Source organism: Phodopus roborovskii, unplaced genomic scaffold (genome assembly GCF_943737965.1).
Source record: "Phodopus roborovskii unplaced genomic scaffold, PHOROB, whole genome shotgun sequence".
NCBI classification, from domain to species: domain Eukaryota; kingdom Metazoa; phylum Chordata; class Mammalia; order Rodentia; family Cricetidae; genus Phodopus; species Phodopus roborovskii.
In genome coordinates, this window is record NW_026126547.1 from 18516974 (window position 1) to 18530935 (window position 13962).

The window sequence follows — 13962 nt, forward strand, 5'->3', positions numbered from 1 at the left end:
AAGTTATAATTTAAGATTGTAAAGCTAAACCAGAAGAAAAACGATAAATAGAAGTCATGCAATGATCAAGTTCAGTGAGTAAATCCACTTCCAGGGAGCTAGAGAGATGGCTTGGTGTTTAAGAGCATGTACTGCTTTGTCATAGGACCTACCTTTGGTTCCCAGGATCCCAGGAGACTCCATGGCCTCTGTGGGCACCTGTACTAATGTACACTTAGCTCACATTCAGAAACACACAACACATAATTTTTTAATTAAAAAATATGTAAATTCCACTGCAAGAACAGACTCCAAACACTTTAGAGGACTTAAAGGAAAAGTTATACCATATTAAAAGGATCTTAGCAGAGATATGAAAGTATAATCCAGTTTTGCTAAAAAAAAAAAAAAAAAAAAAAAAAATACAACATGGGAAATTCCAATCATTTGTGACTAGGATCAGTTGCTCATTAGAAACTGATGATTTGACAGTTACCCTGCCATTGGGACAAAGAAATGTTCAAATATCAAGGCTGACTTAAAATAATAGTGCCTCAGCTTCTTATATATGCATGCCAAGTAATTTTAAAGGCATGTGCTTGGTACTTGGGAGGAAGAATGGAAGGAGGGAAACAACATGGATGATGGTAAGGTTGAAAACTTTTCTAATTTGATGACAAAGTGAAGACATGGATAAAAGAAGCTCAACAAACCCCAAGACCAACACCACAACGATGAACATCCCTAGAATACAATAGGACAGACACCCTCAGAGCATCTCAGGGACAGATATAGCATCATCTAAGACCAATAGCATAAAGATGTATATCCCTAGAAGACAACAGGATAGATGCCCCCAGAGAATCTCAGGTACAAGCCCAGCATCCACTGCAGGTTCAGATGTGGAAACCATGAATTTCATTCAAAGCTTTAAGGAAACCCCAGGCTTACCTACCTGACCTAAGTGGCTTTCAGTTTCATATTTTAGGATTCATGTCACCCAGCAGGTAACTCAGAATTACTGTGATTCAATTGTATAGAAAAATGTAGCCCAGCCTGGCCTTAAATTCATGGCAACCATCCTGTGTCAGCCTCCTGAGCCCTAGGATTATAACAGTGCCACTATTTGCTCAATTGGTTGTATTTCCACCAGGGTTTTAGTTTTTGAGCCCTCATCGGAATTAATTATTGAATTGTTTATAGCATTCTAGGCTTTCTCTAACACAGAACTTCATAAACTTTTTCAACTCTTAACCCTTTTATATCAAACAATTTTATGTGACCCCAAGTATACAAAAAATAGGTATACACATGAGATAGGTACTTGCCACAATTACCATAATTTTACAATCACTTGTATACATAATTATACCACTTATTAATGATGAAATCAGTTTACAAACTACTATGATAGAAGTACTTATTCCTTCTCACAAATGATAATAAACATAGATAAATCCATCAGTCATAGCACTAATTTTTGACAAAGCACTTTAGATTGTAGAACTCTTAAGTGGCAGTGTTTCCTTTGTTAGAGAATGGTTGAGATTTAGTAACAATAGTGTCTTTATACAATGCAAAGCCATCATGACTATGGCATATAGGAAAACCAGTACTTATGATAAAAGTGAAGTATTTAGATAATTTAAAGGGAAGATATAGTATGCATATATACAGAAAGTAATATTTGTTGAGACCAGCACAAATGGAGGAAAACATCAAGTTGATGATGCACTGTGAGACCATGATGGTCTCACTATGTCCTGCCTGTGCTCCTTAATCTCCCATCAAAATCCCATTGTTCTGCTTGTAAGGGAGTTAACAATTTAGGCCTTACGTTTTGACAGATGCGGAGGTAAGGGGATTAAGGGAGGGTATACTTGGAGGGACAGTTAACACTAAGGGCCACTTGAGGGATCATATGGAAACCTACTATAGTAGGCAATTCTTAAAATGTATGTATGTATGTATGTATTTATAAATATGTATGAAAGCAATTTAAATTGGAATCACCAAATAACAGGAGGTGACAAAGCCCAAACTAAATATCTGTCTCACCACCAAGTGAAATCACTAATGCCAGAAATGGGTTCTATCTAAATGAGCTGTTGGCCAAAGGGGCCCTAAGGAAACTCCAAACAACTCAGGCTATTGCCAAAGCTATAGGTTATTCTCTGGGAACTGATGATAAGGCCCTGTTGCTAATTATAACACCTACATATCTCACTGACCACAAAGAAGTCAAGCTTGTGCCTAAATAGAGCCTTCACCCTTACTGACTAATGTTCACAGTACTGGAAGGCACTCTGCAAAGTACCAGAAAGTTACACACCAACCTAGCTACTGACCTATTTGCATGATACACTATTGCAATTGTAGTACAAAACTATGGGAGTAACCATCCACTTTGACTGGATGTAAGTAACACTCCATGAGATGGAAACCATGCCTAACACTGCTTAGGTGGCCAAGAACTTGAAACGAGATAGGCCAAGCACCTAGGTGAAATACAGAATCTATTCTGCTAAAAGAACTTATCAATAAAATGACTCCTAAGAACTTTCTCAGCCATCAATAGAGATGCTTCCTCCTGTAGTAGATAAGAGCTAATATGGAGATCCACAACTGGGTGATGGCAAAGTGAGAGACCTTGAAAGACTCAGTCCTAAGTATGATGTCTTCATCAAGACCCTCCCATCAGGGGTTAGAGAACACTGTGGAAGAGGAGCTCTATGCCCAGCAGTAGATAGCCCACACAAAACAAACAAAATGGTATTTTTTGATGTTTTGTCTCATAATGCTTTGTTTGGGCATTGGGTTTTTTTTTGGGGGGGGGGGTTTGTTTGTTTTTTGTTTTTGTTTTAACCTTATGAGTCTTTTGCTTTTATATATAATGGCTTCTGATTTTGTGTTTTCATGAATTGTGTGTATGCATGTATATTTGTATATATGTCTTGTGTGTGTATGTGTGTGTAGGTTTGTTTCTTTTGCCTTTTCTGTGTTTTTCCTGTTTAATTTGTTTTAGTCTGGTTTTTTTTTTTTTTTTTTTTTTTTTTTTTTTTTTGTTAATTTTAATTTTCCAGTTTGCTTTATAAAGAGAGAGGAAAAGAAGGTATGGATTTGGATAGGTGAAAGGTCAGGATGAAATGAGGGAAAATGGTAAGCAGAATTTGTTGTATTGTATTTAGGGGTGGATCTGGGAGGAATAGGAAGTTGGTGTAATGAGTTACACTGTATGAAATTCCCAAATTATCAATGAAAATATGTTGGAATAAAATTTTTATGGAGGCAACAAGACTTTGACTATTAGAATACTGAAGTTTGTAAAGAAAACTGAAGGAGTTGCCCTCCTAATTTTAGGATGTGCTGTAAACCCACAATAGTATGTGTAGAGTGGTGTTGATCTAAGGAAAGACAAAGAACATGGAGGGGAATGGCCCACTGACACACTTGGCTGATTTTTTTTTAAAAAGCATCTAAAGGAGTTCAGTTAAGAAAAGAAAAAAAAATCATTCCAAGGAAAGATGCTATGATAGATCTGTATAAAAGAGTGGACCTCAATTCCCACCTCATGCCATACACAGGAACTGAGAGGAATATGCAGCTATGAATGAACAGAGACTAGCCATATTACAGAATATGATGCAGATCTAGTGTGTTCTATGTAATGGATAGCCAGAACGCACATGCAAATAATGAATCACAGCACCAGGAAAGGCAGTTCATAAAAGAAATAAATAAATAAATATATATATATATATATATATATACATATACATATACATATATATATATATATGGCTGGAAACCACAGTACTGTTAGTCACTATAAATAGCTGTACTAAGAATTGATACTAGTATACATGGGAATGTGGTTACATGTAAAGGACTGCAACACAAAAGTTGGAGAGGAAGTGTAGAAATGACCAGAACACTTACACATATTGGTGGAAACATAAAAGGAACAGCCACTTTCCATGAGTATTCACCAACATTTTAAACTTATTTATTTGTTGGGTTCGGAGCTATGCTCACTCATGGCCCATGTGTTGACATTCAGAGGGAAGATTATGGGAGTCAGTCCTTTCTTTTCCCCATGTAGATCCCTGAGGTCCATGGCAAGCTTCTTATTTGCTCAGCCATCTGGCCTGCCTACGTATAAACATTTATAATTGAGTATATATTTATTTGCCCAATGATTTAGTAATCCCATGTCTCAGAAGAAACGCAATGTCCATAGTAAATCTGAGGCAGAATGAATGCAGTATTTTCCACAAATACATTAAACCAGAAGTGAATCATGAGTCCACTAGAAGGAAAATGGACATGAAATGCACACTGACTAGGAATAATTGGTATATTCGTGAATACAGAGAAATTTCAAAAGGTAATAAATGAAGGGGGGGGACATAAAACATATGCCATTACTGGGATTTAAGAGGCAAACCCAACCTAGAGATGAGAACCAGAACTGGTTATGGAGTTAGAAGAATGAGAAAAAATATCAAGAGCTGCTGGAGTGAATGAGGAAGCCATACCACACAGTCCACTGCACCACAAATCCCACTGTATCACACATCATCACACTGTACCACACATCCCACTGAACCACACACCCACTGCACAACACAGCCCACTGCACCACACACCCACTGCACCACACACCCACTGCACCACACAGCCCACTGCACCACACACCCACTGTACCACACAACCCACTGTACCACACAGCCCACTGTACCACACAGCCCACTGCACCACACAGCCCACTGCACCACACACCCACTGCACCACACACCCACTGCACCACACACCCACTGTACCACACACCCACTGCACCACACACCCACTGCACCACACACCCACTGCACCACACAGCCCACTGCACCGCACATCATCACACTGTACCACATAGCCCACTGCACCACACACCCACTGCACCACATATCCCACTGCACCACACAGCCCACTGCACCACACACCCACTGTACCACATACCCACTGTACCACACAGCCCACTGCACCGCACATCATCACACTGTACCACACATCATCACACTATACCACACATCCCACTGCACCACACACCCACTGCACCACACAGCCCACTACACCACACAGCCCACTGCACCGCACATCATCACATTGCACCACACACCCATTGTACCACACAGCCCACTGCACCACACAGCCCACAGCACCACACAGCCCACTGCACCGCACATCATCACACTGCACCACACATCCAACTGCACCACACATCCAACTGCACCACACAGCCCACTGCACCACACAACCCACTGCACCACATATCATCACACTGTACCACACAGCCCACTGCACCACACATCATGACACTGTACCACACATCATCACACGGCCAGGCCAGTCAAGGCAAATGTGCTTTTTCACTTGAAACTTGGGCATCTACTTTCACAGACCCTCCCTGCCTTGCATGACAGAAGATTCCAGTATACACTAAAGACTCAGAATTTCTGATTTTGTCACCAAGCAGTATTTGTGTTTAACTTTACAAGTGGGACTATAAAATATGCCCATCTGAAGTAGATTTCTGTATGTAAGTTTAAAATAAAACCACAAATAACGCCATTTCATACTGAATAAATGTAAAAGGGCCCTTTGAGCACTAACAGCAACATTTCTCTCTGGATAAACTTGTTTGCTGGTTGGATGAGAAATGCATAACTCTACTTCTAATTTTTGCCTCAGCTGCCAAGAAGTTCAGAGCCAAATTCAGTGCTCAGTTTAGTGATTAACATCCCAGCTGCCCCATATATCAATTTTTCCTGGGTGGAGGGTGAGAAAGGTGGGGGTATTAAATTATCCTGTTTCACACTGAACTGCTTCAAACCACTTGCGAATGATGGTGCACAAATCAAATGAAATGCTGGCTATTCTGACATAATTAAACTTTACTTTTCTCTCCAGATAAATTCTGTATGCTTTGCTTTTCCATCATAGGATGTCAGCTTAGGGAGGACTTTGCTGTTGTCTTCATGAGTCATCTGCAAAGGGCAAGTCATTGTCCACCCAAACGATTCCAAACACAGCCTGCTGTCAGGGAGATACTATCCTTATTTTTGCTGGTAAGAGTTAGAGTACAGCAATCATGTAAAGTGCAGCATATTTAGGGGAAGAGTCCCTAATGGACTGTAAATAGTGGAAAAAAATCATGTGTGCTTTGTTACATTCTTAGGGAAAAAGAAGGAATTGGATCTATCCACATGTGTGTTTGTCTCTGTTCTTGTAACAAGTGTTGCAGCCTGCTTTGATTTTTAGCAGGTAGACACCTTCTGTCCACATTTAACAAAACCATACAACCTTGACCTTGGGGACAGGGAGTCTGTATCCCACAAAGTGTTTATTCTAATGTCACATCAATGAGACAACATGCCCAGCTCTCACCTGTGCTGCTGCTCTGCTTGGCAGAGCTCGGGGCTGGCCCTCTTCATGCTCCTTTCTCCACGTGCCACTTGTCCCTCTACAGGCTTTCTTTGGGAACTTAGCTGGCAACTCAATGGCTGCTTTTTTTGTAAACTTTGGTGAATCCACCTATTGGTACAGAATAAGAATATGTAATGAAATAAAAAATATGATATTTCTTTAAAAAACAAAACAAAACAAACAAAAACTCACATCCAGATTCTTTAAAAACCTAAGGTAGATAACACTGGACTTGACAAAGAAACAAGAAGCAGTGATGACTATTATGGGGGGAAAATGCAATATCTATTGAGATCCAGACCCTTCCTCATCAATGGGACAAGACCAATTAAAATTAGTGTCACTGTTATGCATGCTTTAAAAATTACCTCTACAGAAAACTTGCTTACAATGAAAATGGTATTTTTATGGAACACTGTCACATTTCAAACTGCATGTGAATTCATGATTAACCTTTGCTGTGAGTGGAGCCAGTGTATCTTTGTAGCTTAAGTTCCTATTAATTAAGATCTTATTTTCCTATTGTTGAAGAGAGGCTAATTAATGTGAAAGTATACAAGGAGCTTATGATGTTGCTTACATGGAGTGCAGGTATTTTAACCTCTGTGCAAGATGAATTCATGTCACCTGGCATCGTGTACTAGGACCAGAGGTTAACTTTATGACAAGCTTACTGTCTCTTAGGCTTCTTTTTCACACTGTGGTGACATATGGGGAATGACTGCCTCTCAATAACCTTGAAGTAGACACAGGAATAGGGGGCAGATCCTACAACACAGGTGGAAGATTGAAAGCCAACCAAGGTCCTTGAGTGAAGTGTTTGTTCAGCAGCTTCACGTTTCCAGCCACTCCAAGTGCCATCGCCTTTTTCCCTCGGTTAAATGGAGAGTAGGAGACAGGAACAGCACAAGGGGAAATAATGGAGTAGCCAATGCCAAAATAGAGAATAAATTATGCTGGCTGGGCAAATAGAGTCTTAATTTGTAGTCTCTCAGTTTCCAGTTTCTGTTTCCAAATGTGTTTGTTCCTTCTCTTTGAAATAGGCTGGTGCTCAGAAGGTGGGGCTAAGTTGTCACAACACCCTCCTTTATTCCCACCTCCTCCCGGATCTCAGAATTGTAAAGAATAACAAAGCCACTGCCTTTCACTAACCTGCAAATTGGAAATGTTTCCCAATCACTTGAAGTTTAACATTTTTTTCAACTCCCTCTAAATCCATTGGGAAAGTTGATGGGGCCAAGAAGCCACCCTCCCTGATATCACCTTGGTAAAAAGTACATACTTGTTATTTACTTCACTAATGTGAAATAAGGGTCCCCATGATGGGAGATGTCATTCTGTATATGTTTCTCATACTGGTTAATGAATAAAGCACTGTTGGCCAATAGGAAAGGAAGATAGGCGGGACCAGGAGACAAGGAGGAAAGAGGAAGTAGAAGAAAGAGTCAAGATGGAGAGACTGGGAAGAAGAGACACCTGCCATATTCCCCGGTAAGATAAGACCACGTGGAAATACATAGAAATGGGTTAATACTTAAGACAGAGCTAGCCGATAAGAAACTAGTACCTGGCCAATAGCATAATATCAAATACAGAGTCTCTGTGCATTATTTGGGGCTGGTGTGGCGGCGGGACAAGACCAGGTGGCGGGCGGAAAACCATACTCCTTACATCCCCACAGTTGTTTCACCCCCCTCCCCCCAGAACAGTGATATAGCAGTCATTGACAAACATGCTCTGGATTAACCGAAGGTTTTTCTCTACCATCTATTGAGACACAATCTGCTATAAAGTTTTGACATCTCACATTGTGAAATTCCACAATCAAGTCCATACATTTATCACATCTGTATGTAGTGAGAATATGACACTTCTTGCCTTAGTAGGTTTCAAGCACATGTCATGACTCATGACACTAATAAGTATAGCTGCCATGCTGTATAATAGATTCCTATAACTCATTCGTCATATAACTGAAATGTTTGTGTCTTTTAACCAACATACCCTTGTTTTCCCCAACTCCAAACTTTTGGTGTCTACCATTTTACTCTTCAATGTCATATTGGATTAGATTCCACATAAGAGTTACAACTATGCAGTGTCTCTGCTGACCTATTGGGCATATTTCACTTGCTATTAAAGAAAAGGGGGATTCATTTCTTTTTTTAAAGCTGTATGACTTTACTTACTCAGTTCATTACCTTCATTCATTACCAGTGGATACTTGTTTCCCTACTATAAGTAACTCGAAAACAAAGAGATGCACAGGTGATTGTGACGTGAATTTATTTCTCTAGCTATTCGTTCAGAACTGGGGGTAGGGAGTTATATAGATGGTTCTTAATTGAAATAATTAAGGACTTTTAATCTTTCCTATGTACTATGCATTAAAGGTACCAATTTCCCCTGGGAGCCTCTTTTGAATTGAACAGGATTGGGCATAATATATTTTATCCTGTTTGAGGCTCCCTGGAAGAGATTGTCCCTTGGGGTCATACCAGTAGCCTGAAGCTTAGGCTGCAAGGCCATGGATGCTTCTATCTGATAAGTAAAGTGTTTCCCACCTTATTGGAAAGTTGTATTTCCACACAAATTTATAATGCTAAGAAAGGTGGAATAAATAAATTCTTAATTTTGAACAGAGTGAAACATTCATATTTACAAAGATATGAAAATAAATACAAAAAACACTCCTGGTATCTCAGAGTATCAAAAGGGATACTACCAAAATATGTATCATTTTCAAGAAAACTCACTACCTAAATGAGATAATATTTTACTTAATTTTCCCAGGTAACATCACACTATTCTATAAAACCAGAATATTTTACACTCCTAAACACTGATAACGAAAATGTCTTCTAACCAGGGATTTGTGTTCCATTCCTCTCATAGAAAACATGCAGGAAGACAAGAAGACAAGGTCATAGAATTATTTTAAGGATTAAAGGTTCTCCCTGAAAATTTGTACCCCAGCAACATACATCCCCCTTTGACTTGCTGCAATTGGAATAGACAAGAAAGGAACCACATTTTAACTGTGTGCAATTAAGGAAACTCAAACTTCCGCTCTGACCCACGGCTTTCCTGCTCCCTTGAAATGGGCAACTCCTCTGAATTCCTGCTCCTCAAAGAAGGGGCACAGACCAGAAAGTGGTGAGCTGGAGAAGAGGAGGGGCTGTACAGTGCAGTTTTCCCACTGACTTTCCCTCTGAGAACCCAGAGCTGCAGCTGACCTCAGCAACCATTGGTGGGTTGCCCTTTCATTCACTGGATTTAAAAGAGTCAATGGCAAAGGGTGACTGGAGACAGAGCTGACACAAAACACAAAACAATATGAAAGGAAACAAACAAGCAAATCCAAATGCTTCAGTAGGTGGCATAAACAGTTGTGAGGCCTAGACCATGAATCTTGGAACCAGCCTGGTGAAGGCAGCCATCTCCAGGGCAGCTGGAAGGTCTTGCAAATAAAGGGTTTGCTTTTTCAGGAGACAAACAAAAGACCCAAAACAACAGCATCTCTGCTCTATTGACTAAAATTCATTTCCAGTTTGGCTCTGGAGGAAATCCCACATTTTACAGTAAATGGTTCACCACACCCAAACATCTGTTAGTAAAATATCTCTTTCCATTGCAAAAGCACACTGTGAGTTCATTCAGAAGTGTGCTCATGTCTAAGTCAAGAGCATTTTGTTAAGAATCCTAAATTTTAAAAATTTCATCTTAGAATGAAATAATATGCTGAAGAATTTAACATATATAACTTCCTCCCCTTTGAATAATAAATGGTAAAAAGAGTTTATCTGTATATGCATGCTTTTTTCAGTCACAATAACTTATTTTTAAATACATGTCTAAAAAAAAGTAGAAGAAATACTAATTCTTTCACTAATCTGTCAGTAGCTGCAGTATCCCACATGCATAGTGACAAGGTACTCTGAGTGACTGGAAGGTGCTTTGACTTTAAAAAAAATTGTAGCCACCAGATCGACAGTCCTTGATTCAAATAATTCTGTTAGGGAACCATCAGCTGCAGACACCTTCCTGTGCCCTACACTCAGCCCAACTGAGGACAAGATGGTAATGTCCGTACAGTTCAACATTTTTAGGTTTGACATTTATAGCATTAATAAAACCTGTAAACTGTAGACATTAAAATTAAGATGCCATTTACACACAGATAGTGAATATATTTTTGACATATATATATATATATATATATGTGCACATAAAATAGTAGAAAAATAAAGTAATTAATTAAATACTGATATGCTATGAAATATGTCTTACTAGCTACATATCCAGGCTGACCATACTGTTAACAGAAATTAAGATATTAAAGTTACATGTTATTTTTAAATAGTGTTACTCATAATTAAAGTGCTCTAATCAAAAGGGAACAAAATATTTTTCATGAAAGCTCACTGGAAAATGTTCTACATTGTATTATTCTCTGCTTAAAAATTGGTTCAACAACAAATACTCTTTGACTTAGTAACTGTACATTGTGGAGTATAATAATTAGAATGTTATAGCAGAAGACATAGTATTGTTTTTAAATGACTTTTGTATTTCAGTGAAGCTTATGAAAGTGAAAACTACAAAAAAAGGATGAAAATCTTTGTAAATTAGTTCAGAGTAAGTGCTGACCATCACTGTAAGGGAACACTGTCAAGGAAATAGTTCTTTGTTTCCCTCACTGTAAGGGGACACTGTCAAGGAAATGGTTCTTTGTTTTGTTGGAAAAGTGATAAAAATACAAAAGTCAATAAAACTGTTAAAAGAAGTCTCCATAATTACCAAGATCAAAATCCAGTGGCTTTTCATTAAACATGAACTTTCGTTCTGCCTTCTGCAATATGTAAACAGTGCTGACAATTGGTTTGTGAGGCACTTGCTACAATAAAATGTAATTGTACCACGAGAGAAAGGTGACAATCAGGGGATCATGAAAAAATTACATATTCTCACTGGTAGTTAATTAGCCATGCAAACCCTCCTCAAACAGATATTCTCTTCTATTAGGAATGATTACTATGCAGGCCTACAGATGTCAATATCACAGTCACTCAGATACTTCTTTTCCTACTAATTGAAGGTTGTAAAGCTCTGGTGCCAAGGTTTTGCTTCCAAAGAGCTAATTTATGACTAGAAGGATATTTTATGTCTTCAGTTGCAGCAGCTACAAAATTCAGCAAATCAGAACCATCTGTGCACTGAGACTTGACTCACCATTCATCTAGCAGCCTATCAGTCACATTAGCCTGCATCCTGCATTCTTGGCTCACAGGCACTTGTGATGTTCCAAAGTTCAGAAGAAATGCTAACATAAATGGCATTCTAACCCTAAGTTGTATCTCCACCAGAATGCCCTCCACATAAACACATTTATTTATTTATGTATTTACTTGTTTAATGTGGATAGCCTCAAGAGAGAAGGAGTTGTTTCCTTGTCTGTGTAACAGCACTGCTAATCACAGACTCAGGTTTCTACCATTCTCTTCTGAAAATGCTCTGACTTTATACTTTTCTGCTTTAAGTGTTAACTTTTTAAAGTTGATGTGAGGGCATCCATTCAAAGAAGAACAATAAATGAGATAACAAATAACAACTTCATTAGGAAAATAATTTTATAAGCTGAAATATCAACAGATGTATACTAATAATTTCTAAGAATATTCTCTAGCTCTGTATCATGATGAAACAGGGATGCAAAGACACAGGGCAGGAGTGAGATCCACAGAACTGTAGTGAGAGAACCACAGGCAGAAGTTAGGGATCCAAAGTGAGATCCACAAGGCAGACATTAGGGATCCACAAGGCAGGAGTGAGAGAAAGCCTAGAGAAACAGAAAGGCTCTCATGAATCAAGGTGGAGTGGCCTTTAGCTCTGCCCCAGCCAAGGCCATCAGTGATCACTTCATTCTTTATCAACACACAGCAGGCACAGATCCCATTATAGGAGATAACACACCAGAGGAACTTTCAGGTTTCTTGGTGCTGGGTTAAAAGAAATAGGAATTAATGTAGCAAGCAAGCCATTTTTTTTTTTTTTTTAACCTGAAAGGTCTTCACAGGAGCACTTTCACAGTGTGCAATTACAAGAACACAAGTATCATGGTTATACTTACTTTGTGAAGGGTTGGAGTGTACACATGGACACTCTGTGCTTTAGTGGAAAATTCCAGTGGCCCTAAAGGAACCGCATTGGGATTTAGAATTTTCTTGAGCTTTTGATAGTTTGGCTTTTCATCATAAGCTAAGTTATGAACACACACCAGGAACTGGGCAAGTTCACCTGTGAAGTATTAAAGTTTTTACATGTCACTCATAATTGGGAAGAATTAATAAAATTCTAATAACCCCCAAAGTTTTCTGTTACCTTTTCCTACACACACACACACACACACACACACACACACACACACACACACACACTCACACACACAAAACTCTGAATGAACTAAAAATAAGTCAATAAAAAGCATTTAAAATTTAAAAATGATTTAAAAATGAATGGCATGCTTTGCTAAAAAAGGGATAAACTGACCCCCAGAGTGACCTTTCTATACCACAGAGTTATTATCTGGGAAGGAAGACCTAGTTAAAATGAGAGCCCCAGGTTCTGTTGTTAGGGTTATGTCTATTTTTAACAGTCTAGCCATTAGGCAACTTACTTTCCCCTTTTTCTTCTCAACTTATTATGAGATGTATCAAGGTCTGTTACCTAACATTTAGTTTACCACATCACTATTAACTAGCTCCTGTTTTAGAGCTTAGAACTGTTGTTATCCCTCTACGGGCATCCAAATCCAGTTACTAAAGATAACAACAGTCTGACATTTTCTGAGATATAATCTGCTGCTTTTTAGTCTTGCAATAGCTGGTTACCTGAACTCAGTTTAAACTACAAGTTTATTAATCAGAAGGTCCCAAATGGAGTACAGAGCTTAGTTTGTTGGGAACAAAATGCCTGTTATAAGACAAAGGAGAATTCCCAGCACATCACCAACTTTGAGCAGCTGTACAAAAGGCCTCATGGGCCTGAGGTTTAGAAAATGTGGCACCAGAGAGGATCAGGAGGGCAAAAAGACCCCAAATACATACCCCACTATGTATTTGTTATCATAAGCCTGAAGTTCAGGGCTCTGTGACAGAGCACTGGTGTAAATGCCAGCCTTCCAAGATCTGGGCTTATTCTGTGAAACATAATCCTTGATTTTCTTGTGGATTTCCAGAGCTACTGAACAGAATGCATCAGGCAGCACAGAACTGGCATACTTTTGAACTACCTGTCTTTTGGGCTAGTGATATATTAAGTATCACCAATGACTATATCTTTATTCAAGACAATACAGACTCTGAAAGTACTACTCTGAATTAGATGTACAGGCTACAAACTTCTGCATTGCTTTATATGAAAAAGACAGGGAAAAAACTTTGTAAATCAGATTATTTTCAAGAATGTGCTTGCCCTACAATCTCCTAAGAAAATGTTGCTAGGTACTTTAAAAACTCA

The 13962-nt window shown here is 38.9% G+C and overlaps 1 protein-coding gene across 1 annotated transcript in view; it reads right to left on the bottom strand.

The window, feature by feature from the left end:
* Vrk2 (VRK serine/threonine kinase 2) overlaps positions 1-13962 on the bottom strand; it is a 100112-nt gene that overhangs the window by 2596 nt on the left and 83554 nt on the right. The window contains exons 11-12 of the mRNA XM_051200515.1: positions 12575-12741; positions 6406-6552 (exon numbers count right to left, since the gene is read on the bottom strand). Coding sequence (XP_051056472.1) covers positions 6406-6552; positions 12575-12741 — 314 coding nt within the window. The remainder of the gene's footprint in view (positions 1-6405; positions 6553-12574; positions 12742-13962) is intronic.